The sequence below is a fragment of the Ips typographus genome, linkage group LG11 (assembly GCF_016097725.1).
Source record: "Ips typographus isolate SLU linkage group LG11, UJ_Ityp_2.0, whole genome shotgun sequence".
Lineage (NCBI taxonomy): Eukaryota > Metazoa > Arthropoda > Insecta > Coleoptera > Curculionidae > Ips > Ips typographus.
Window position 1 is genome coordinate 1,901,260 of NC_138432.1, and position 26,673 is coordinate 1,927,932.

The following is a 26,673-nucleotide window of genomic DNA, read 5'->3' on the forward strand; positions in this document are numbered from 1 at the left end:
CCGGGCTTCATGGCTTGGGTGCGGCCGGACATGGAGCCTATTTATATATTATTTATTTTTACGAAAGGAAGGAAATGACAAACAGTCTTCTCCACAATACTTTATTATGACCTTAGATGGTAAGGTCTGCTCAAATATTTTATTATTTATTTTTTTTATAAACGCAACGCAACGACATAGCAAACAGCAACTTTCAACAATTATTTTATTTTATTGATTTTATAAACCCACCTTTCATATTGTCTCTGATACATTTTGTCCTATTACTCAAACTAAAAAAAGCGCTCAATACTACCACAAAAAAGCTTTTACTGTTAGTGAGAATATACAGAAAACGTATAGTGTGTAGTGCGCACCTTTTTTATTATAAAAAAATACTTCAAGTTTTATTCAAGTAAATGTCTATAAAAAAGTACAGTTTTTTAATTTCACCCTGTAGTAAAAACCAAAAAAAAAATAAAAATTGCTGGTCACATCCGTAAATTACACGAAAATGTACTAAACTGTTGTTAAAACTGCAATAATGTATCTATAAAAATAAGAGATAGCAAACACAAAAATTACCTAATTTTTCGTGCAATGCCCTTGGACATTTTTAAGTCGGCAGACTCGCAGTGTACCAGAGCATACTCGGGGTGAAAAGAAAATAAATCCCTCTCGACCTCTGAAAGTACAGCCGCTAGACTTATTTCTCCTCTATTGAACGCAACCCAAAAATGTCGAAATTCGACTTAAAAAATTCAAATGCTTACAATTCGTTATTTTGTAAAAAAAATAACATCGCACTATAAGAACGATCTATCTTGAGTTTTGTGTAAAACCACATACCGGGTGTCCAGAAAAAGCAAGAGAGGTTAATATGGTTAATTTTATTCCTCTGTAAGGATGATTTAGTTGGAAAACTAAAAACTTTTAGTTTAAATTTCAATCTTGCAATTTTACCGTCGACAAGAAACAGACATCTTGATTGTTTTCAGTCTATTTAGCTTTTTAATAAATTTTCAAGAATGATAAAACTACAATTAGTTTGTAGAAAGTACATACAAAATCCAAAATTAATAAAAAATCAAAATTATGATCACAACCCTCCACATGACCAGTTCAGTTTAATAGTTTTATAGACGCTCTACGACTTCAATTTAAAAAGTTTTACAATAATTACCGATTACGATTTTCAATGTTAATCTGTTATGTCCCCGTGTTCTCCTGGACACCCGATATAAGTTACAAATTTGTGATATTTTCAACTTTCTTTATGCTAAACTGTAATTTATTACTACTCAAACATACTTACATTGCGAATAAGAAACAGTTTTTTTAGATGAACAATTTGGAAATAACTCCCTTGGGACACTTGGGAAACGAGTAAGCAATTCCCAGTTAGCACAACAACGTACAAGAAGCGAATGAACTGTGAAGTATTTAACCGTGCCAAAGTAACTGGCAAATTTTATAAAGTTGGTTGCAATAATAACGATTTTCCAAGCAAAGTAAAAGCTTTGTAAAATATCCAAGAAATTAGAATTACCAACACCAAGGCAAAAGAGAATTACATGACTGTAATTTTTCTGTTTGAAGAGATTATATTTACATGTTAAAACGACCGTTAAAAAATATAAAAATAGGCGAAGACAAAAGCTGACTGGCCTAATTTATTATCTTAATCCTACACTCCATAAAAAGAAGTGCGTCCGCCACCGGCACGCGGCGTTCCATAATCATTGTCGGCGCTCCTTTGATATAAAGAAGTCAAATTTTCTTGAAATACGAAATGTCTGCAGTGTTGTCATAGTTAACAAAATTAAATAAAGGATCTAGATACCCTTATAAGTGGTATTACAAATACAATAATGATTGATATGGCAAATGAGTCAACAACCATAACCTACAATTACTGAAAATGTCTGAATAAACTGCTAAGTCGATTTAGCGAAAAAACCTCCAGCAACGGTCGATTTTCAACCCAATTTAAATTGTAAAGTGTTTCTACTTTTTCCACCACCTCTCATTTAATTAACCCTCACTCCCTTAAAGTACCCGGTCTTTCTGAGTTTTTGACAGGATATTATTCCTATATCTACCCTTAGTCGATTTAGTGAAAAAAAACCCCAGCAACGGTCGATGTTCAACCCTTAAAAAATGTTTAAACAAAATACTTGGTTTATTTTTCTTACCATTTCCCATTTGATTAACCGTCACTCCCTCTCCCTTAAAGTACCCGGCCTTTCTGAGTTTTTGACAGGATATTTTTCCTATATCTACCCTTAGTCGATTTAGTGAAAAAAAACCCAGCAACGGTCGATGTTCAACCCTTAAAAACAATTTAAATTGTAAAATGTTTCTACTTTTTCCACCACCTCGCATTTAATTAACCCTCACCCCCTTAAAGTACCCGGCCTTTCTGAGTTTTTGACAGGATATTATTCCTATATCTACCCTTAGTCGATTTAGTGAAAAAAACTCGGAGTTTGACAGTAGCATCTATGATCAAAATTAACTATAGCATCCATGAACTGCATGCAACAGGTACCTGCATTACCAACCTATAGGTAAATATACACATACATATATGTAGGCTTTGTACTTATAACGATGTTTATTGTCTAGGGTTATTTACAGAGTTATGTACAGGGTGAGCAAATAAGCGAGGTAAGCGTCTGTACCTCCGAAACTAATGATCGTGGAGAGTTACGGTAAAACATTTTATAGGTTAAGTGGGCAAAGGAAAATGCTGGAAATTATGTTCAAGTTTCCAAGATGGCTGCCAGAGGGCGTTTGCGCCATCTTGTATTACATAAAGTTACGTTTCTTGTGATTTTTTCCAATGAATGTAACAAAAAAGTATTTGCGTTTCAATGTTAACACTTAAAGTCGAACATTTTTTGTAAAAACAGTTTTTCTCAATCTTTCGAAATAAAGTGGTGTTGGTATTTGAATGTTGTTTTAAATAAATGCCTGTAACTTCGAAACGGCTTTAATAGATTTGGATAAATTTGGTATCATTGAAAAGAGCATTTCTTGGGCTTTTAGGATTCTTGTGATAATGACAGTTGTGACCTACACGGCCGCCGATAGAGGGCGTTATTCGATCCAAAATATTGGATTTTCTCGAAAAATTTAAATGCGATGATATGACTTTTTTTAGACTAGAAAATAGACAAATGACAAATAATAAGCCTGCGCAAACCGCATCTTAATATATTTTTCCTAACTCAAATTATTTAAAAAAATACCAAACCAAGAAAATTTATATATGCCCATTTAAAAATCCATCGGTTGCTTTCGATAAGAGGGCAAGTAGTAAGTAGGCCATGAAAATAAAAGACAAACTCCTCACACGTTTTCGTATTTATAAGCGATTCTCCTTTTAAATAAAGTAAAAAAAACTTAAAAAAAAAAGAAAAGATTATTGCCTTTTGTGTTCAAATTGTCTTCCGTCATATTCGATACATTGTTCCAGTCTTCCTTGAGTCGACAGAACCGCAGCCTCGATTTCTTCCGTTGATTGAGTTTCGAATTCTGTTTTCCATATCTATTCGTGTTGTTGGTGAAGTTTGAAAAACAATATCTTTTAAGCGTCCCCAGAAGTAAAAATCAAGACATGTCAAGTCGGGAGATCTTGCCGGCCAAGGAAATAGGCTTTCCCTTCCTATCCAGCGTTCTCAAAAGGTCCCGTTAATATGGTTTCGGATATTAATTGAATAAAGTGCCGGACAACCATCTATATGCAGAAACATAGTTCTCCTAGTTTCGAGTGGCACATCTTCCAACAAAATTGGCAAGTCGTTGATCAAAAACTCTAACAAGCGGTTACCAGTTAAAGCTTGATCAAAAAAATGAGGTCCAATAATTCTGTCCCCAATGATACCGCACCACACATTTAGGCTCCAGCGTCCCTGGTGCTGCAATTCTCTTAACCAATGCGGGTTATCAGCGGACCATTAATGCATATTATGAAGGTTTACTCTACCATCACTATTAAACGTAGCCTCGTCGGTCCAGAGAAGATACTTGGAATATGATAAAATTATATACCTATAATCTTTCAAAATATTTCTAACAGTTGTTCGTGCTATTCCCAAGTCTAAAGACAATGTTCTAGTTCCTACATGTCTATCAAATTCTATGTAAGCCAATACATTGATAATGTTTTCTTCGGTCGTTCCATTGCGACGCCTTCGACGTTTAGGACAACGAAAACTTCCAGTATCGCGTAATCCCTGTACCAAGCGCGGAAACATTCTACTCCGGTAATGACGGCGATCTGGGTCCCGTACCGCGTACTGTCTTGCAGCTTAGCTGCATTTTGAGAACACTCGAAATAAATCGCAATCATGTCAACGGCTTCATTATTTGTTAGAGTTATTCTGATTAAAAATTACTCAAATTATACGCAATCAACATTATTGAGCTGCGTGTGACAAAAGTTTGACGTTACTTGTCAATATTTTAGATAGGAGTTTGTCTTTTATTTTCATGGCCTACTTACTACTGTTAATATTGTTACGATTTTCCCGTGGGTTCACACAAAGTCAGTTTAACTCAACAATTAATAAATTTATTACACTTCAAAACACTCCGTACAATAATTAACACAGCTACTAAAAACACTACTACAATTCCACAATTACTCCGCTATTTAAACTTTACCGCGTTCTTAAATTCACTACTACTCACACTCTTAACTACTCGTCGTCAACGCCGCTTCTTTTATATTCGCAAACCACGTTCTAGAATGACCGCGAAACGCTTCGCGATTTGCGTCGAATATTAACGATTGTTCCAGGTCCGGCGCTTCCTAACTGTGGCCTACTTTAATACGCGCCCGGCCAGATATTACGGCGCATCGGTTTCATCCTGACTCGAGTATAGTAGGCCCAAACCGTAACACTGCCCCCCTCTTAAAGCTGATCGTCCCGATCCGCTTCAACTAGTCCCTGGTATTTCTTGAGTCTGTCCAGATGGACAATTTTCATCTTGCCTTTGGGGCTGCGTTGGACTCTGTACGCGACGTCATTTAACCTTTTTACCACATGGTAAGGTCCCTCCCAGTGTCGTTGCCATCTTTGACTTAATCCTTTGCTCCTCCTGGGTTGAAACATCCACACGGCCATCACCTTCCTTATAATTGCCACCAGTTGGTCTGTGGTCCAGTGTCATCTTCATACGGTCGTTGTTTGGTTTCATCTTTTCTCTCTCAAGTTCCCGAGTTGTGATGGATCCCTTCTGTAACGAACACTGGTCGCACCGTTTACACCATTCCTCAACGTCCTTTCTGAAGTTAATCCAGTAAAATCGATCTCTTATTCTAGCCAAAGTCTGGTTTACTCCAAAGTGTCCTCCTCCGCGTCTGTCATGTAGTTCTCGCAGCACATTCTCTTTGCAGGAATTGGGCACTATTCTTTGGTAAACAAAGCGTTTTCCGTCTGGACTTTCCCATTTGCGAGCAATTAAGTCATCTCGCAGTCGAAGCGAATTCCACTGCAACCAGTAACCCCTTACTGTTGGTCCATATTGTTACGTACGAAATAGAGTTTTCGTCCGTTAACTCGTTTGATTTGTGTTTTTAATGTACATGGGCCTAGTTACACTAGTGGACCGATTCCGATAGCTTAAATCCTCCAATTGCACTTTGTGCACATTTTGTTGTAAATGTGGGTGCGTGACCTGATAAGTTATCAGGTGCCGTAGTCACGTGATTGGTTTCGATTTTTGTCGGGGGAGCGTCGGTTTGTGGTCGTGTTTCTTTGTGTCAGGTGCCATGTGCCTATTTAATCACGCCACTTTGTGATATCGGTCTCTTTACCACTACAGCACTCGAACTGCCGACATCTGACTTTTTTCTGAGCGGTGTGGCGCGTGTGTGAATTTGAATTTTTAATCCGTGAACATCTGGCCGAATTACAGGTAAATTGGTTTTATTGTTAGTTCTTTTGAATTATTTTGTATCGGCCCAATTTTCCAACACAGCATTGTGTTCGGCCCAACCGGATATTCAGAGATTTTTCCAACCGGATATTCAGAGACTTTTCCAACCGGAATTTCAAGGGCTTTCCGACCAAAGATCCAAGGGTTTTCCCGACCAAATAACATTTCAATCGGGGATTGAATCAACCTGACTGGGACTGCTTTGTCCAGAGTTTTCCGGACCAACCCACGTGTTGGAAAAGCCGACCACCGGCCACAGAGTCTCAAAAGGTCAGAATCGAACCACCACAATTCCTCACTTGATTCAGTTTGGTTTAATTTAATTTTTATTTTTTAGTTAATATTAGTTTGCTCTAAACAACTTCAACACTTGTCATCACCTCTGGTCACCTTTTTGGTTGCCGGAACAAGTGTTGAAGCTGTTTGTTCGTTTTCCCTGGTGTTCTGCTGTTTTCTGCCTTAGGTACCTGTCACCAGTCTCTGGACCCCATTTCCTACCTGGAAATCAGCGATGGCCACTACTGACTACTGGGAAGAGGATACTGGAGGTTCCAGGACCCAAACATCGTCTTAAGAACTGGTAAGGGCAGTTAGAGACAGTTTGGCACTGGGAAAACTTTTCCTGTTTTTTTTTTAAATTTAAAATTTAACTTTTCTCGTTTTTTTCCCATTTGTTTTAAATTTAACTTCAATTTTGTGTTCTTTTATTTTAATTTAAATTCCTTTGATAATTTGTTTCTCGGCAACTTTTGTAAATTTTGTAAATTTTTGTAAAGTTGTAAATATTGTAGTTTTGTTTTTTAATTTGTAATATACACGTGTACATATATAACAAGTGGTTCGTTTGATTTCCTGCAGTATATCCAAGTGTGTTCATCTATAGCTAGTTATGAGCTCATGCAATTAATCCACGACCTTGAGCTATCTAATTAAAAATGTGAAATCTCATTAACGTGAGGTTTCATCATAACATCTGGAAATCTGTTGCCAATCCGGTTTCAAATCCTTCTCCAACCATCTTCTGATTACTTTCAAATCTGAGTCTGAGCGCTGTCCTTTTATTATGTCTTCCTTAGAAACGCTGCTCTTCCTCTCCATAATCCTCCAACCATTATGAATTTGTCCTTTCCGGTACCTTAAGTCACTATCCAAAGCTTGACGATCCTCTACATATCGCGGTAAATGTCTTTCCGGATTCTTCATTTCCTGCTCCTGGTTACGCCAGTTCCGCGGGGTCGGTAAACGAGACTGCTGTCTGCAATTCCATTGGTAATGTCCTTTACGTCCACAAATATAACATGTAATATTTCTTTTAACAGAGGAGTTCCGGTGATTTGTTCTGATGTCCTGATTTCGTCGACACTGTGGGTTTGGAGAACAAGACCGCTGTCTGCAATTCCTTCTATAGTGTCTTTTGCGTCCACATCGATAACATTCCACTCTAGTGATCGGGCGTGACCGTTCTAACTATGTGGACTGGCCATATGCTGATGCTGCCATTTGTTGCACTAATTGGCCGACCATTGATTCAATTTTATTTATTGATGTAGCAACATGATCGGCTGGCGGTTCTCTCTCCTCTTGAATAGGCTCTGGCTTTAAATCATTGCACGCAGCTTCAATTTCCAGCGCTCGAACCAGTAATTCGCTGTTGTTGCTCCCTTTGAACATCTTCAGCCATTTCTTTACCTCCAGATCTCGAATCCCATCTACAAAATACTGTGCCACAAGTTCTTCTTGGATTTCATCCGGGACGGCTGGGTAAGCCAGATGCACAAGGCGACGAATTTCGGTTTCAAACTCTTCTAGATTTTCACCAGTTTTCTGCTGTCTTGCCATTAATTGCGTTCGATACAGTCCTTTCTTATGTTGATCCCCATAACGTCGTTCTAATGCAGCTACTAATGCGTCATAGTTGCTTCGTTGGGCGATAGGCAGAGTCTGTAACAGCTCCAATGCAGGTCCTCGTAATGCCACTATTAGTGCTACAGCCATTTCCTCGTTACTCCATCCATTTGCATTTGCAGCGGCCTCAAATTGGAGTTGGTACATTGCCCATGAAGTTTGACCGTCGTATGTGGGAGGCTTGATCTTGTTGAGCCCGTTTCCGGTGATCACTGTAGAGTTGACTCTTCTGCTGTCAATTTTCCGCTCTAAGTCGCGTAGCTTTATTTTGACATCATTCTGAATTTTATTAATGTCCTCCCGAACATCATTCTGAATTTTATTGAGACTATGGGTTACATACTCTTGGATTTCTGTCTTGGTCCCCGCTAGAACGTTCAATATTTCTACGTTACGCTTTTCATGCCGCTCTCTGTCTTGTTGTCGAATTCTTTCTTCTTGTTGTCGAATCCTTTCTTGTTCTTCCTTGTTTCGTTTTCGAATCTTTTCTTGTTTTTCTTTGTTTTGTTTTCGCATCTTTTCTTGTTCTTCTTTGGCTTGTTTAAGCATAGCTGCAAATTGGGCCTCCATGTTTGCACTTTGACGTCTTGTTATTGGCATAAAATAAATTTAACACACCACTGTTCCGAAAATCTCTAGTCCGGTCCTGAACACAAGTCTTTAACCCGAAGTTTAGTTCCAATTCACGTCGCACTAACGTCTGATCGCACTTCTGACACCAATTGTTACGATTTTCCCGTGGGTTCACACAAAGTCAATTTAACTCAACAATTAATAACTTTATTTACACTTCAAAACACTCCGTACAATAATTAACACAGCTACTAAAAACACTACTACAATTCCACAATTACTCCGCTATTTAAACTCTACCGCGTTCCCAAATTCACTACTACACTTATACTAACTAACTACGCCGTCGTCAACGCCGCTTCTTTTATATTCGCAAACCACGTTCTAGAATGACCGCGAAACGCTTCGCGATTTGCTTCGAATCTTCCAGGTGCGGCGCTTCCTAACTGTGGCCTACTTTAATACGCGCCCGGCCAGATATTGCGGCGCATCGGTTTCATCGAGTATCGAGCATAGTAGGCCCAAACCGTAACAATATTTACAATTTTACAAAATTTACAAGAAAAAATAATTGCCGAGAAACAAATTATTGAAGTAATTAACAAGAAAAAATAAAAGAAAACAAAATCGAAGTTGAACTTAAAACAAATGGAAAAAGAACAAGAAAAGTTTTCCCAGTGCCACACTGTCTTTAATTGCCCTTACCAGCTGTCAAAGACGATGTTTGGGTCCTGGAACCTCCAGTATCCTCTTCCCAGTCGTCAGTAGTGGCCACCGCTGATTTCCAGGTAGGAAATGGGGTCCAGAGACTGGTGACAGGTACCTAAGGCAGAAAACAGCAGAACACCAGGGAAAACGAACAAACAGCTTCAACACTTGTTCCGGCAACCAAAAAGGTGACCAGAGGTGATGACAAGTGTTGAAGTTGTTTAGAGCAAACTAATATAACTAAAAAAATAAAAATAAAATAAAATTGAATAAAACTAAATCAAGAGAGGAATTGTGGTGGTTCGACTCTGACCTTTTGAAACTTTGTGGCCGGTGATCGGCTTTTCCAACACGTGGGTTGGTCCGGAAAACTCTGGACAAAGCAGTCCCAGTCAGGCTGATTCAGTCCCCGATTGAAATGTTATTCGGTCGGGAAAACCCTTGAAATTCCGGTCGGAAAGGTCTTTGAATCTCCGGCTAGAAAAGTCTCTGAATCTCGGTTGGAAAAGTCCCTGAATGTCCGGTTGGAAAAATCTCTGAATCTCCGGTTGGGCGGAACACAATGCTGTGTTGGAAAATTGGGCCGATACAAAATAATTCAAAAGAACTCACAATAAAACCAATTTACCCGTAATTCGGCCAGATGTTTACGGATTAAAAATTCTAATTCACACACGCGCCACACCGATCAGAAAAAAGTCAGATGTCGGCAGTTCGGGTGCTGTAGTGGTAAAGAGACCGATATCACAAAGTGGGGTGATTAAATAGGCCACATGGCACCTGACACAAAGAAACACGACCACAAACCGACGCTTCCCCGACAAAAATCGAAACCAATCACGTGACTACGGCACCTGATAACTTATCAGGTCACGCACCCACATTTACAACAAAATGTGCACAAAGTGCAATTGGAGGATTTAAGCGATCGGAATCGGTCTACTAGTGTAACTAGGCCCATGTACATTAAAAACACAAATCAAACGAGTTAACGGACGAAAACTCTATTTCGTACGTAACAATATACCAAAACGCTTTCATTATCGTAGCGATCAAGAAGACTTTTCCAAGCAGACTCATAAGCCGCAGCTGAAAATTCTAAAGATTTTATAATATGACCCGCAGAACCTTCCAAACATGAACGTAAGTAGTGATACCTCTGGATATCATCCAATGATTGATTTTTATTTATAAGAGTATCAAAAGTGTCCCGAAATTCCAGTCAGGAATCATGGTCACCCTTAAATGTGGGTAATTTTATGTCTGGAAACTTAATATTGGGACCTACAGCAAGGGAATTTCCTACATTAGACCTAGATGCCCTGATATCTTCTTCAGGTTTAAAGGAATGTTGTTTATTAGATTCATAATAGCAATTAAGAATTTCCCTTGCCAGGCTAACTGATGCATAGTATTTATTTTCAAATTCAATCCTCACCCCTTCCGCATTGGCTAAACTTTCATCATCCAACTCTAATTCATGTTGGCATTGAATATCATCAAATTCTTGTAATAAACCTTCATCATCAGAACCGAGATTCTAGCTCTAATATAAGCTTACGCTCAATAGTCTTATAGTCAATAACACCATGTAAACTGGAAACTGAGGTTAAAAGCTGATCAAGAAACCTTTGAAAAAACCTTTGCTTGCTTTCTTTCAGTCACAGCCCGGTGTTTTTCAGTCACAACTGTATCAGTAGCAGACATTTTGAACCAATATACAAGGGAAATCACAAGTAGGATGAAGAATAAGAAAAGGATATGGTACTGACCTTAATCTAGCACATCAGCAGCTGATTGCAAAAAACTCTTGTTTGCTGGACACACTGTATGTCGATCTGGACTAATCTGGAGATTAGTTTCACTTTCGGCTTCTTTTAGACTTGTTAAAAGCATCAATTAGACTGGAACTTTCGCAATTGTTGATAGTCTGTGATTTTAAACAGATACATTCGACTCGAAGGACCAAAAATATGTTATTAGTAACTTTTCAATAATAGAACCTTTAGACTGTGGTTAAACATTAGATTTTATTAAAGTTAGGGTGAACAAACATAAATATAGCAAAAAACGTTCGCGCGGAAAACCAAACTCATCTTAGGTTAAGTGTCTCTCTTCTCTCATCTTTCACACCCGTCACTGTCAAACGTCACTTTAATTTTTTCAGACCACGTTCCACATTTAGCGCTAAACACCCAGTATACGAATTTTGTGGATTACAATACTAAAAGCAAAATGTGTGCTTTTAGCATTTCTGTTTAGTAGTGTTTGTGTAAAAGTTAAGCGAAAAAATCAAATATTTTGAAGAAAAAAAAAAATTTACATACTGCCGACATGCTACTAAACTAATTTTTATAAGTCTAACTAACTAACTTAACGTGGAACACTAAAATAATGCGGTCAACTAAAATAACGTGGAACACCACAACAATGCGGAAAACTAAAATAACGTGGAGCACCACAACAATGCGGAGAACTAAAATAATGCGGTGGCCTAAGCTCTAGACAACGGTAAAAAAAAACTTATCTACAGAACGTACAGCGGCATGCTAACGCTGAATTCCCGCCAGCGTCGGCATTCCGTATCCGGACCAGGTAAGGCTCAGCCGCCCTGTACTGAGCCGGGGTCAGCAGTCGGGTCGGAGGCGGAGGCGGAGAGCAAGTGCAGTTACGGGAGAGGACTCCCAGTCTCCCACAACCTGGGCAAAACAAGATGGCGGGGTTTTGCGTTGGGCATCCCTGCCGGCTGTGCCCATGTTCCCCGCATCGCCAACAGGTGTCCGGCCCCACCGGGATGAACAGGGCAGCCCGACTCAGCCTCGTCCACTCATGCCGGAGCAAAGTAAAAGGTACTGGGCCAATAGGTTGGTCCGGTATCGTCTTTAACGGATCTTCCCCCTCTATAGCCGGTTTTAGATCCCTGGGCAGGGCGACAGCCAGGACCTCGGCCAACTCCTGGGCTAATTGCTCGGCGGTGCTAGTCATGACGGTTATTCAGCTTGTTTTCACAAAAGCGAGGCAAAACGGTACTAAAATAAACTTTATTCATCGGAATCGGACGTAAATCAACAACTCAACGGTATTTTCTAACAAAACAACAAAAAAGAAACAAAAGGACAAGGGGAAGGGTAACTAGGGTTTTGGGAGGGTCACACGGACCCAACCGCCGCCGGACACGGGAAGCTTGCGGCGCACTCGGCCTTCCACGCCCTGTGGCCTCAACGCCCGTAGGGCCTCGACCACCCACGGCTTCCAACTATCAGGGTTTGGGTGGCCCTGGACAAAATCCCCCAATGTCGTCGGGGCGGATGCTGAATCGTCCCTTTCCGGGACCTCGTCCGGGACCGGTTGGCGTGGTGGGGTGTCCGGGATCGGCGACAGCATCCGGGGTATGGGCGATGGCCACCGGATAGGAGACCCTTCCGGAGAGGGCCTCTTAGGGGCCTGTTTCCTGGCCGGCGCCGGTCGGGTCGGCACCCGCTGGTAAGCGGCAGTAAGTAACTTGGCCTCCCGGACCAAGATTTTTACGGCCCTGGTACGCCTAGCGTTCTGCTCGCGCTTATGGTGCCGGTCCAATACCGGGCGAGCCAGCGGGCCAGTTGACGCCTGTCTGGGCGGAATGGTAAAGTCCTTTGGCATCTATAATGCGTCATACTTAACTTGTAAATTACGGTACAGGTAAACAAAGTCGTAAATCCCAGAACCACTAAACAGAGAGAAAAAAAAAACGAAAAAGAAAACATAACATCGTATTCCTCAAATAACTTAATTTTAACGGATCGGCGGCGGTCCGGTTTGCCCAAAAAAAAAAACAAAGCGTCAGTTAGTATCATGCGAAGCTGGTATGGTATCCGAGGCAACAACAACAAACAGAACCACTTTCTGGGCTGCCATCCCTTTTGCAACGGAGTTGGAACTCGGGTATACGGTCCATGGACAGCCAGTCAGTTCGGTTCAACGGGTGCCCCTGAAAAACGTTTAGAAAACCTCGCCTGACTCTTCAAGATGTCCCGGATATCCTCCAGGAGTCACAGACAAGGTCCTCCAAGGTACTCCCATGTACCCACCAGGAGGTTTACGGTCCGTCGGCTCTCCAAGATATCCCATCCATCTTTACAGGCACAGTCAGACCTGACCTACCAAGATGCCACGGCGCATCCTCCAGGCACGGTCAGTGGTTTACTTCCGGACCTCACGGAGCTCTAAAAAACAACAAACTAACGCCAGTCTCGGATACCTTTTACAACAGGAAAGAAACCTCTGCCATGTTGGTGGAGTCACTTACGGCGGACGGGCGGTAGGTTCCTGCAAACAACTGATTAAACCGCAAAAGATTACGAACTACGAACCGGCTATAATTTGGGCAATGACTAACTACGGACTTTCTAATCCCTCAAACCTTTCGGAGCTCAAGAACTTACTTCGTATGGTCCCCTCTACTAAAAAAAAGAAAAAGGTCCCTGCTCGGGCGCCAAATTTGTGACGCGTTTTTAAAATGACTCTAGTCACCGGCTCTAAACTCGGGCGCCACCTACTGAGTCGTTACGTGCCAGTAGGAACACGATTGCCTTCGGGCGGCTTTTAAACAGTGGAGAACGAAGTTTCTGGGTTTGTCAGAACCCGCAAGGATGAGTAAAACAAACTGTTAACAAAACAACTCTCTTTATTCGGGAAAGTATACGGTGAAACTTAAAACAAACTTAAAAACTCCGCACGGTGCAAGAAACTTAAAAAGTACCCCTTAACCATAAACTTCCGGTCTTAACCTAGCGAACGCGTGCTTAACCTACGGTGCCTAAAGCTAACGCGGCAATGTTCGGCGGCCGTCTCGCTTTGGTGAGAACTACCTTAAGAAAGAGCAGGAGACGGATTCCGACACTACGCCAGGACCCAAAGGACGAACGTCCGTACGACACTACGCCATACTCGGTTCGGGACAGGACCACGTTCGACCATACGCCAAAACGTGGTAGGGGAATGTCATGCAAACTACGCCAACACGACCAGGTAACCCTGCGACTCTACGCCAACAGGGGGTACAGGAGGGGAACGGATGTGTTCTGACCATGCGCCAGAACACAGGGTAAAGGAGCATCGTGCGACATGCGCCTACACGACCAGGTATCCCTGCGACTCTACGCCAACAGGGGGGAAAGAAGGGTGAAGGACGTGCTCCGACCATACGCCAGAACACAGGGAAAAGGGGCATCATGCGACATGCGCCTACATGATGAGCAAGCCCGGCGACACTACGCCACCAACGGTTACGGACGGACGGAACGGTTCGGATCGGTAAACCAGAGAGAGAGTTTTGCGAAGGCGGTGCGAGACTGCCGGCTAAATGCTACGGAGCTACATTTATACTAATCGCAGGGCCCCCACTATAATGACGCGTCGGTGGTGGGAGGCCACCGCCGCTCAACACAGGAGCGCCACAGTTCCGATCGGTACGTTGCTCGAGGCTTACCCCCTCCCCAATTTCGTCAAACCGTACACAGAAGCGTATTTACAATAATCTACGGTGCACAGTTTCACCCGTTCGGTGGAATATTAGTAACGAATTAAAACGCTTCGTTACAAGGTGTTGTCTGTTTATAGCAATAATTTTTGAACTCCACATAATCATAAGGCGGAAATGTAATTTGACTAAAATTTTTTTGCTCACATAATAGTATATTCTATATTAAGAGCGGAAAGTATATATTTGCCGCTTGCACATGAAATTTGCAGCTTGAGGCGAAGCCGAACGCTGCAATCATGTAAAAGCGGCAAAAGTACTTTTGGCTCGAAATATAGACGATATTTTTTCGACGACTGCTGTGGGGTGGATTAGAAGGACAACTCACATCATTTTCGTCGCTCGAACTCATTGTCACCGATAAATCACTTTGACGGAATGTGGTTATTTCAAACAGGTATGTCAAGCGTTGTTATGGAAACGCCGAAAAAAGTTGGTGACTAGATTGTTAGTAGAAAGCGAAAACGCTCTAGAGCAGAAAATCTCTCTTTCTGCTCGCGCGCGGCAAATAACCCCTTTCTGCTTCTAAATGGAAGCGTACATGAGGTACTTTCAAAGTAAGTCGTCGAAAAAGTGTTTTTTTAATTTATCATTACTATTAAAATAATTTAAACATCTATCACAAACAAATTTTTTACATCTATATTTATTTATCTGTTTAAATAAAAGCCTAAACAAGTCTTTGATCCATCAATAATGGTATTTCAGCTCCGTCTCATCTTCTTGTATAGCATAATCACATTTAATGGTATATTTGTTTTGAATTAAAAGTAAATTGACATGTTTTTCTAATTTTTGACTAGTGAGCCTGGCTGGAACGGTAACATAACCCTGCTTTTCCAACTCAAGCATGTACACGTTAATTGAAATTTTATTGAGTTTTTCAAATTTTGGAATATTAGACAGAGACATTGCTTCGATACCATTAGTTTTTAACACTCTTTTATAATTTGGATAAGAAGAAACCCTGTCCGAATTTTTATGTGTTGGGAAAAGGGCTGCCATTACACTCCAGAAAAAACATGCATTGTCATTATTTTTAATATTAATGCAAGCTTGTTTATTCGCAATTTCCTGTGGAAGTGGTATGTATGACGAACCGCCATGTCCAACTTCATATTTATTAATGTTTATTTCTAAACTGACAATTTTTGATAACGCCCATCCACTATCCTTTTCTTGAAATTCCTCCATTTTAGTTAAAATTAAATTTGTGATATTATCACGAAACCACTGGGTCAAATTTGTACTGCCATCAATAATAAAATTTGAGGTATTAAAATATTTGAATTCAATTTTTAACTTATCCTGCCGTTTAATAATGTATTCACCGCAAAATGTGCTATTTACTTTAATCATATTATATTTTTTTAAAATGTTTGAAATTCGACGCTTAAATAAACCTTCTGCATCAACAAAAAAATCTCCAATCTGCTTATGTACTAAATTAATTTTTAAACCTGATCTTATCCTACTGTTAAACGCTAAAGATACATCTAACCATTTAACTCTATCAGATATTTTTTTTCTGTTTAAACCACCACCTACGTGATTGTTTAAATTTTTAAAAAGTATCTTAAGCCTTTTGAAATGTCCTAAATTAGTTAAAAGTTTTTTGCACACACCCACATTGTTGTCCGACCGCCGCCGCCGCAGTACAGTTTGCACTTGTCTAATTGAAATTGAAATTTTTTTCAACCATTCTGCTACTTCTTCAGGTACTGGCTGAAGTACCAATATGGCGTAGGCTTTTCGGAATAACTCAAGGGTGTGTACGCTGATTTCCGCTGCAGCTCGAGTACAATCTGACATCTTCGATCTTTCTGAAATGATTAAAGCATGATTAGTATTACACCTAAATATATTTTAATTATACTTAAAAATTTCCGTTATTTCCACAATTGGTGTGGGTGATAAACCACTAACCACTTTCATACCTAAAAATTTTAGGCCATATTTCAGCGGTATAAACTCCGCCAAACTGTCTTTAATGGGTGCCGTCATCCGACTAGGCAAAAACACCACGCTGTCAGACAACTCGGCCCGAACCACATCACCAAATTTTGAATTGACCACTTTTAGGTTGTGCAAGGGATACAATTGGTTTAATTCAAGTTGTTGAAACTTTAGTAGAGGTTTTTCAACCAAACTGCCGGATTCGTTAATTTTGGTTAGGTTCATGATTGTTTTGTTTCAGGTAGATAGGTACGTTTGTGCGTAGACTAATGTTTTCAACTCTTGTTGACTGGTTTTATATGCATTTGGGGGAGGGGGGAGGTCTACCACATTTCCGCCTCGCTTACCACATTTCCAATGGATGTGATAAAGGAATAAAATATATGAAGTCATTCCTATGCAAATGTTTATATTATTAATTTACTTGACTCGTGAAAGCCAAGCTTTTACATATGAACTGCATTACCCACGCATGAACTGCATCACCCACGCAAGTGATTATGCATTTGTGATGAGGTTACAGTAAAAATTCTATTTTAGTTTAGACAGAGAAAAAAAAAATGACGGTGTTTGAAATGGATCAGGTGTCGAGTAAAACCGTTTTGGATGCAGAAAATTGCTGTTGTTTTAAAGAATTGTTATTGCCAATACCACCCCTTCCGTTTGAAGAGCTGTTACTCGCGCCACACGAAAACGAGGAGGCGAAGGGGCAGGTGGACTTTCTCAATTCCCTACGATGTTCTGAAATAATGGATTTTTATTTTTGTCAGCATTGTAATCATGTAGTTAGATTACATGAAATAGGCGTGCTTTGTGGGGGCTGTAATAAACCTGCTAATTATGTACTTTATACATGTTTTTTTTATTTATTTACAACCTTTGTTATATGAGTAAGTAGTATTTTAAGTTGTTCATACAAAGACAAATTTGGACAGGGAATGTCAAAGATGCTTAAACTTAATTGATCAGATTTTTTTAAAGCATTTGAAAATTCATCATATTCAAAATAGCGCTGATTTTGGAAAAAATACAACAACCCATTGGTATAACGGAAAGCTCCATTTATAGCTGGAGGAATTCCGTTAAAGTCTTTCGAAATATACCCATAGTTTTCTACAGTGAAGGAACATTCATTGATTATACAATAATAATTATCGCTAAAAAAATATATGGTTTTCCCGCTATAGGTGTTGATTGCCCCAATCAAATCGTTTTCAATAGGGAATCTGTAGATCTGATTAATAAAGTTTTCTACTTAGCTTAAAATTTTTATCGTTTATAACATAGATTTCCTTATTTACAATTAAAACTAATTCATTATTAGGTCTTTGATAGGCGGCCGTAATTTTTTCTATTTTAGGCAAAAAAGGAAATACAGAGTAGATAGAAATACTCTTTCTAGACATTTTCTTAATCTGTAAATCCATAATCCATATTTGATCTGAATGTAGGATGTATAAGTTGTAATGCATTATTAAGAAAAACAAATCACTTGGATTTACATCACATATTCGAAGTTGCGGCTTAATTTCAGGCTTGTACGGTAAGGGCGGCTGTGTATAGGGTGTGTGCACGGTAGTAGTCAGAGTAGGTTTATAGACGGTGCGAGATGGCACAGTAGTAGTAGTAGTAGTATTTGGAGGAGTTTTAAATCCATATAAACTTTGAATAGCCAAAATATCGTGCGAGTGTAAGCGTGAATTACCGTTGTAGTATGCATACATGATGGCTTTGAGAACAGCTGAATGCCCAAGCAACACAAATTTGTCTATTATACGTTTAATTTTTGTATACTCTAGTAGTACATGAATGATTTAGAGAAAACGTCTGATGTACGTTAAAATGTCCGCCTAAAATAGGTTGATTTATAGTATATTTATAAATGAAATATAATCGTTTATATATACGTTTGAAACACGTTATATGTCACGTTTGTAAAAAGTTCATAATTAACGTAGATATATAGCAATATGATATACCATATAATAACGACTATAAGCCCCAAAATAGTTTGGTAGATATAATACGTCTATGAGGGTAAACAAATTTACGTCTAAAAATATCATAATTAATATTAAATATTTGACTTTTTAAAGGTGCTCGCCCACTTAGACGAAGCGTCGCGAACGGAAGCCGCGCGAAGAAAAATGTTTATTTGTCGCCGGAGAAATTTATATGTAACATAGATAAACCGGACAAAGCAACATAACCTAAACTTTATACAATATGTGTGCATGTTTGATTATATGTATTATTAAAATTTAACAAAAAAAAATAGTAAGTATTTAAATGAACTATTTTTTAGAGAGTACGAGAAATGAACGAAGAGGAACTTATTATACACGTTCAAAGTTATCCTTTTTTATATGACTTGGAAAATGCAAGGTACAGCAACCAGCTTATCAGGGAAAATGCGTGGGAAGAAATAGGAATTAAAATGAAATGCAAGGGTAAGATAATTTGTGCTATACAAAATGTCCCATTACATAGCAATATTTGTATTACTTCAACTGATAATGTTTCAATAATAATATTGGGGTTAACTTTGTTTACCATTTAATTATCTCTATTTTGACTTGTCAACCCCTGGCGAATAATTGCTAGCTGCCAGTCTACTGAACCAAACTGACTGTTGAAATAATTTTTAAATCTTTCTCTCACTAACAATGCGGTCCCTGAAAATGAACCACCTACATGAGTTATGTCGGTTATGGCACTGTTTCCTGAAAGTTCCTCTTCACACGTTTCTGCAAACAAAATTTCCGAATCGCTTCTTAAAAAATTATGAAGGCAATAATTTGCCAAGACTACTGTATCAAGATGTTCAGGTGTTATCTCTAATCTTCTTTGGTAAATTCGAAATTTTTTAGAGAGAATGTCAAAACCATTTTCGCTAACGTTTCTGGCCCTGCTTAGTCTATAATTATAGACCTTTTTGTCTTCATTGCCACGTAGTTGTTCACCAGGATACGGTCTCATTAAATGTTTGTTTAGACGAAAAGCCTCGTCTCCGACTAGGACGTGTGGCATGAGTATTGCAGTTCCCGGCAACGGTTTGTCAGGAGGAAAACCGAGATCATCTTTAAAAATTTTTTTTCCAAATGAACAGCGCGACAAAATACCACCATCGCTGTTTTTTCAATAGGCGCCGACATCAATAAGCGTAAATTTATAGTTAGCATCAAATACGGCAAGAAGAACAATACTGCATGTTTTTTTATAATTAAAAAACAGCGATCCGCTTCTTTTTGGTTTTTGAAAGACCACATGCTTTCCGTCGATTGCGCCAATACAATTTGGAAAATTCCATTTCTGGCTAAATTCTTCTTGTTTTTGCTCCCACATCTTTGTATTTGGCTCTGGCATTACGATTGGCTGAAGAACGTTCCAAATTGCCTCACATGTTTCGTAGACAATTCTTCGCACAGTGGTTTCTCCAAGACGATAACTGAAAGCTATAGTTCCAAAATTGTCACCCGTCGCTAAAAATCTGAAAAAAAAAAGAAATTAATAGTAATAATTTCTTTCAGGTAGTGACTGCAAGAATAAGTGGAAATCACTTCGTGATTGCTATAGAAAAGCGTTAAAAGTGAGACTTACAAAGTCTGGGCAGTCAGCAATGAATAAAAAACCCTGGAAATTCGAAAAACAAATGGAGTTCTTAAAACCGTATGTGGAATATGGGAGAGACGGCAGAAGCAATGTTCGTTCACCACAATCCCCTGGCAGTGTTGTCAGTGACGATGAAGGAAACAATACTGAGATACCGCAAGCCTCTTCCAGGGAGTCAACCCCAGTTGAGACACCACTAGCTTCCCCTAAAACACCAACAGCTACCGAATCCTCGACAGGAACCAAAAAAAGAAAAGCCTCAACCGCTCAACGACCCGCTTTGGTAGCATTTGAGGAGTATATGAACTATAAGAAATCCAAAGGCAACAAGACATCTGATCACTTAACTAAATATTTCGCAAGCGTTGAGGAAACTGTGCAAACTTTCCCAATAGACCTGCAAATTAAAATAAAATCTGAATTTTCGTCAATTTTACACAAAGCCGAATATGAAGCTATATCATATTCTAATAAATTAAAAGACTCGCAACCGTTTACTTCGAATACTTCGATTCACCACAGTACAAACTTCAATAATCAAATGGCAGTAGCAGGTAACAGAGTTCAACAATCTCCTAACCTGTGTTCATCCGAAGCGTGTGAATCGACTTTGCAGACATTGGGACATGGAAGTCCTGGGACATGGAATTCACAACAAAGTCTTTTGGAAACATCGAGAGATGGAACACATAATATACCTGTGCAACAATTATCATATCATACTCTGGAAGAGGGAGTTCAGTACAATTACTCACTTCATTCACAATTACGCAGACAGGAAATGCTACAAAACATGTCCGAATGTTCTGAAGAAGACGGGTCTCTGTCAACTACGTGAACGATTTTGGAATGGAATATGTATGAATGTATGTTTGAATTACTTATAACATAAACATAAAAATAACTAACTAGGAACAACAATCTGTTTGTTTTATTAACCCTTTCCTAAGTACTTATACAGTGCGGCTCCTTAATGAGGCCCCCCCTTTATTTCTTGAACCGCTCAAAATATATAAATTTAAAAATTTTTATACTTCAATGACAATATAAATACTACTTGTTGACCTAAGTTGCATACTACTTACATTAAAGATGGCGGCTGGACGTCATTTTGAAAAAAAAAAAACAAATAACAAAGGCAGCTGTGTGATACATCATTTGAAAGCTCTTATTGAATAGAGTATTGTCTGAAAATTTCAGATCATTTGTGGTAACAATAAAAAAATGGCGGCGTGTCAAAGTTGCAATATTTGAAAATTTGTTAAAAGTGTAAAAACCAACATTTCTTACCTTTTTATATATATAAGAAATAAAGGGGGGGCCTCATTAAAGAGCCGCATTATATAGAGAGATAGAGCGTACTTAGTATCTGCACTAATAATGTAGGTATAGGTTATTTATATTATTTAAATTACTTATTTATCATTGCGTTTTTGTCAAAAACTGATAACTAAAAAGATACACATATGCTCATCTAAATATAAACGTGCAAAAATATTCTAAAGTATCTTACCTTAAACAAACAGCAAGTCTCTCTTCAATAGACACCGCTTTTCGAAATCTAGTATTGTTATGTTCTATTGAACTCTTTAATAAACTAAGAAGCTCAAAGAACTTTTCCTCAGACATACGAAAATATTTAAAAAATCTCTTTTTATCTTGTCTCAGGTCCGAAAACAAATGATGAAATTCACCATAAGTCAGTCTTTTTTGATTAATATTATTAACCCAGCATTTTTTTTGGGTTAATTCTTCTTGTTCCATACTGGCAATCAAGCTCAGTACCGCAAGGTCTTCTTCTGACGATGAACTGCTCATGTTTTCAAGTCTACACTGAACAATGTACTACGTTAAAATGCGTACGCCGTTTCGTTCGATTTCGAGACGCGACGCGACGCGCCGCTTCGCCCAAGTGGGCGAACACCGGCTAAATGACTCTTCGCTTCGCGACGCTTCCGTTCGCGACGCTTCGTCTAAGTGGGCGAGCACCTTAAAATATGTTTATATGATGTTTTCTAACAACTCCACTTGCTATACAGGGTGTCCCAACTGTATTTAGACACTAAATATCTCCCCTCCTGTACATTACAAGTTTGAGATAAAAAGTTTATGGTTTGAAAAGGTGCAATATACAGGGTAATTCAAATTCGACCCTCACCATTGGGATCTCGGAAACTATAGGAGATACGAGAAAGTTTAAATTGGGGCAAAGTTGCGCAATGTAAAGCTCAACCAAATGCAGTTTTAAAAATTTCGATTTTCCGAGTACTTCCGAAGATATCCGAAAAAAACTGAAAATTTGATTTTTTGTTTTTATTTATTTCTAATCTTATTTGAAGAGATATTCCAAAACTAAAAGCACCTTTTCGTTGCTACTTTTTCTCAGCTATTCGATGATGGATTCAAATTTGCCACCCGACGTTTTGTTTTTTGGCAGCCATCATCAACTTTCTTTTTTCTTATGGGCGCCATATTGGATTTTTAGCCCATCAAATAGTACGTTTTATTCTGATTTTAGTGATGTATAATAACTTATGATTTGCTTCATAAATAACAAAATAATTCAATAAAAACTATTTTTACTTTAGTTATTGGCTTTGAGTTAACGGGCCGTTTCATAAAATGTCATTATTTGACAGTACTTGTCAAACACGATAATTCGGACGATCATTAGAGCTTTTAGAGATTTTACCTTAGTTAGCTTTGAGTTAATGAGACGTTTTATGAAGATTACTTGGTAGTACTTGTCACACGCAATTGGCCTGAACATACTTAGTCACAAAGGTGTACACGTGACTTAAACCGGTTTATTCACTCGAAGAGCTTAGGCCACTCGCTACGCTTGTGGACCTAGTTGTTCTTTTCGTGAATAAAAAATGGTTTAAGTCACTTGCTGCAAAGTAACTATTAATCACTCTGAATGACATTCGCCTATTTACAGATGTAAACAAACAAACATCAATGTTACATCTACGGGGCGCGGTGCAAATTTAATAGAACTGTAATTTTAGTTTTTTTTTATTAAGTCGAAATTTAATAAAATACTGTATAAGACACGTGACTTAAACCGGTTTATTCACTCGAATAAATATGAATGAATAAAAAATGGTTTGTCACTTACTGTATAAATAACTATAAACTTGCACTAAACATTATACAAAATTGAAATTTGGCAAAAAATGAAGTTCTTAAAATGATGATCTTTCTCTTGGAAACATAAATAAGCCTTTTAAGTTAGAGATAATGCTAACAAATCTCTTTTTCTGATTAACCTAAATAGTTCAGCAATGCTTGTATAATAATAACATTTTCTGCGGGGGTTTCTTTTCTAGATACATTTTTAACTATGATTGACGCTCTAATGATCATCCGAATTATCGTGTTTGACAAGTACTACTCTGTATACTGTCAAATAATGACATTTTTTAAAACGGCTCATTAACTCAAAGCCAATAACTAAAGTAAAAATAGTTTTTATTGAATTATTTTGTTATTTATGAAGCAAATCATAAGTTATTATACATCACTAAAATCAGAATAAAACGTACTATTTGGTGGGCTAAAAATCCAATATGGCGCCCATAAGAAAAAAGAAAGTTGATGATGACTGACAGAAAACGAAACGTCGTGTGGCAAATTTGAATCCATCATCGAATAGCTAGGAAAAAGTGGCAATGAAAAGATGCTTTTAGTTTTGGGATATCTCTTCAAATAAGGTTAGAAATAAATAAAAACAAAAAATCAAATTTTCAGTTTTTTTCGGATATCTTCGGAAGTACTCGGAAAATCAAAATTTTTAAAACAGCATTTGGTTGAGCTTTATATTGCGCAACTTTGCCCCAATTTAAACTTTCTCGTACATCTTATGGTTTCAGAGATCCCAATGGTGAGGGTCGAATTTGAATTACCCTGTATACAGTATTTTGTGAAGAAAAAAACGAATTTTTGAATGTATCATTAAATCCCCGCGTAAGTGTCTTAATTAGAGTTGGGACACCCTGTATATGACCGTGTTTCCAAAATCGATGGTTTAGGAAGATTGGGGAGATAATTTACATACCTATAACAAATCTATATGGTAAAATATTTAAAGCCACTCTAGACTACATTTTTATTTGATTCTGACAAGTCAAGTGTAAAAAAAATCTCATACGTCCCGAGTTGCCTGATCTATTTTGGAAACACCCTGTATAAGTCACATTTGTACCGTTGCAATCTGAATCAAATTCTAAAGCAGACATAGCTCATTAAATAAATATCTGAATTTGTTTTGTTGAACGCTTTTGAGGTTTCTAAAATTAAAATACATACATCATAAAATAATTTTTTTATTCTTTTATGATTTACATATTGGCAGTTATTATCCAAATTATTATAAAAAATATTCTGGGAATTTTTTTCATGATTTATTTATTTATTTGTTTTCTTGAGTTTTCATATCTCTGCTTCGACAATTTCAACCAGTCCTGGCATGCCAAACCAATGACTTTATCGGTTGATTCTATTCCCAAGCCCTTACTTTGGAAAGTAATTTTGGCAGCCTCTGTAAATAGATCATAAATTGAATTTTTAAATTGGTACTTATTGTATCAATATTGTGTGTTCAACGTTCTACCACAAAGAGTAGGGTCCAAAATAAGACTATTTATTCCTACTTAACTTACCTCAAATCTTACATTAATCCAAACGTTAATAATAACGCCAGCAGGTTCAAAATGAAAAAAAAAATCCGTTTTTTGTATTTTTGCTAAGTTCTTTCATGAAATGAGAGGTGTTTCATAATTAAAATTTTTAGGCTTCCAGGTTTGTAGAGCCTCCTTTAAGTACCGTGTTGAAACGGGTATCAATAATTATCATTTTTTGGTCACACAAAAATCCCGATCGTTAATTTCATTCAGTCGTTGCTTTTGTTAAGTTGTGCAAATAGTTTCTTAAGTATTTCAAAATAATGATTTTAATTTTTCGACTTTGACTACCTATAGTGCCGTTATTATCGTCGTTGTAAATAAGGTTAAAAACTCTTCTTTTGAAATCAGCTTTCTGTGGTACCAAAAACCAGAACGTTTTACTCGCAATATTAAGCCACCCCGTATACAAACTAGACAGTGAACTTACCATTAAGTGCTTTGTACATCTTTGTGTCTTTAAAAGCATGCTTTCTTGGTTGGTTTGCTAATTTCGGAGCACTCCCAGCCCAATTGAATCCCATTCCTACTTTATTTGATAAAACATATTTTAACATATTCATAACGGCATTGCGGACCGTGTTACCTCCAATTGAGGATAAACGTGTTCTCTAAAAAATTTCGTAGTTAGAAATAACGATATATCACAAGTAGAGGAGAATAATGAGATATCTTTGAACCTGGGGCAACATTTTTTGATTTGTGTGTTTTCTATAAGTGCATTTTATTAGGAAAGGGAAACAAATATCCTTAATTATACTACCAAAGTTTCTCATTCTTATCCTCTAGGTATTTATTGTATTACCATATAACAGAAATTCTGTTCGTTTTCAAGCCAATTTTCTAGGTTGCCGAAATCTCTTTTTCGTTCAATTGGAAAGTTTGGTACATCAGATGGTCGCTCTAAAGCTTTGATGTTCTGCACTTGTAAAGTTTGCCAGATTTGAGCCAATAAAGACGAATTTTGATCTTGGACTTCTTTAATTCTTGCCAAATCTCTGGTGACCATCCGGCCCCATTCACTATTTTCCATATAGGAAAGTGAAGCTGACACTCCTAGGAGTATTCAGTAAACTATTTCTAGAATCTCTAAAAAATATAATAATAACAAAAAATATAGTAATTCCAAAAATACTTGAGCATGACAAATGCAGTGTCATAGAAACGTGGAATTTTTATCAAAACAGGACAGTTTAAAAAAAAAGACAAAAGAAAAAAGTGTTATACTGACGCGTGTTTATCGCGATAAAAATCAGAATTTTTATCAGTGTTGTTTTCGAAATATGGCAAGTTTGATTATAAGCAGTGTCCACTATCACCCTGTGACACAATGACTATTCACGCATTTGTCCAGCTGTTATATTCGGCCTCATATTTTATCGGATAAATTTTGTCTCTAATTAGCGCCGCTGAGCGGCCCAGTAAGAAAACGGCATTACTCCTAAAAAGCATTACTCCTAAAAGTGCTCAACTTCACCACAAAAAAACATCTTGCGCTAAAACTCTCGGTTTTTCTAGGCAACATTGATTTCGTACCTACAGATAAAATTCGTCCGATAAAATTTGAGTCTTGTTATATTGTATATGAAAAAAAATCAATCAAAAAATGGGATGATGCAACAATGAAATATCTGCTGTATATGTTCTGTATTATGCCAAATGTGACAAGACGCAAACGCCACATTCTGAACAATTGCAGCAAGTATATCATTGTTACGACATCCTATTTTTTTTGATTGTCATCATATAATGCAAAATACATACCCATTTTGGTTAGCAGTTAAATGT

General features: G+C 38.0%; 1 protein-coding gene and 1 pseudogene across 1 annotated transcript; both read right to left on the reverse strand.

Annotated features, from left to right (window-relative positions):
• Nucleotides 1-3,437: 3,437 nt before the first annotated feature.
• On the reverse strand, nucleotides 3,438-5,046 carry LOC145735628 (uncharacterized; annotated as a pseudogene).
• A 19,552-nt stretch (nucleotides 5,047-24,598) lies between these two features.
• LOC145735896 (uncharacterized) lies at nucleotides 24,599-25,955 on the reverse strand. Its single transcript, XM_081990040.1, has 3 exons — nucleotides 25,691-25,955; nucleotides 25,316-25,496; nucleotides 24,599-24,743 (listed from the first exon to the last, which is right to left on the reverse strand). The coding sequence occupies exons 1-3, from the start codon at nucleotides 25,916-25,918 to the stop codon at nucleotides 24,607-24,609; spliced, it is 546 nt and encodes a 181-aa protein (XP_081846166.1). The 5' UTR covers nucleotides 25,919-25,955; the 3' UTR covers nucleotides 24,599-24,606.
• Between the last annotated feature and the right edge of the window lie 718 nt (nucleotides 25,956-26,673).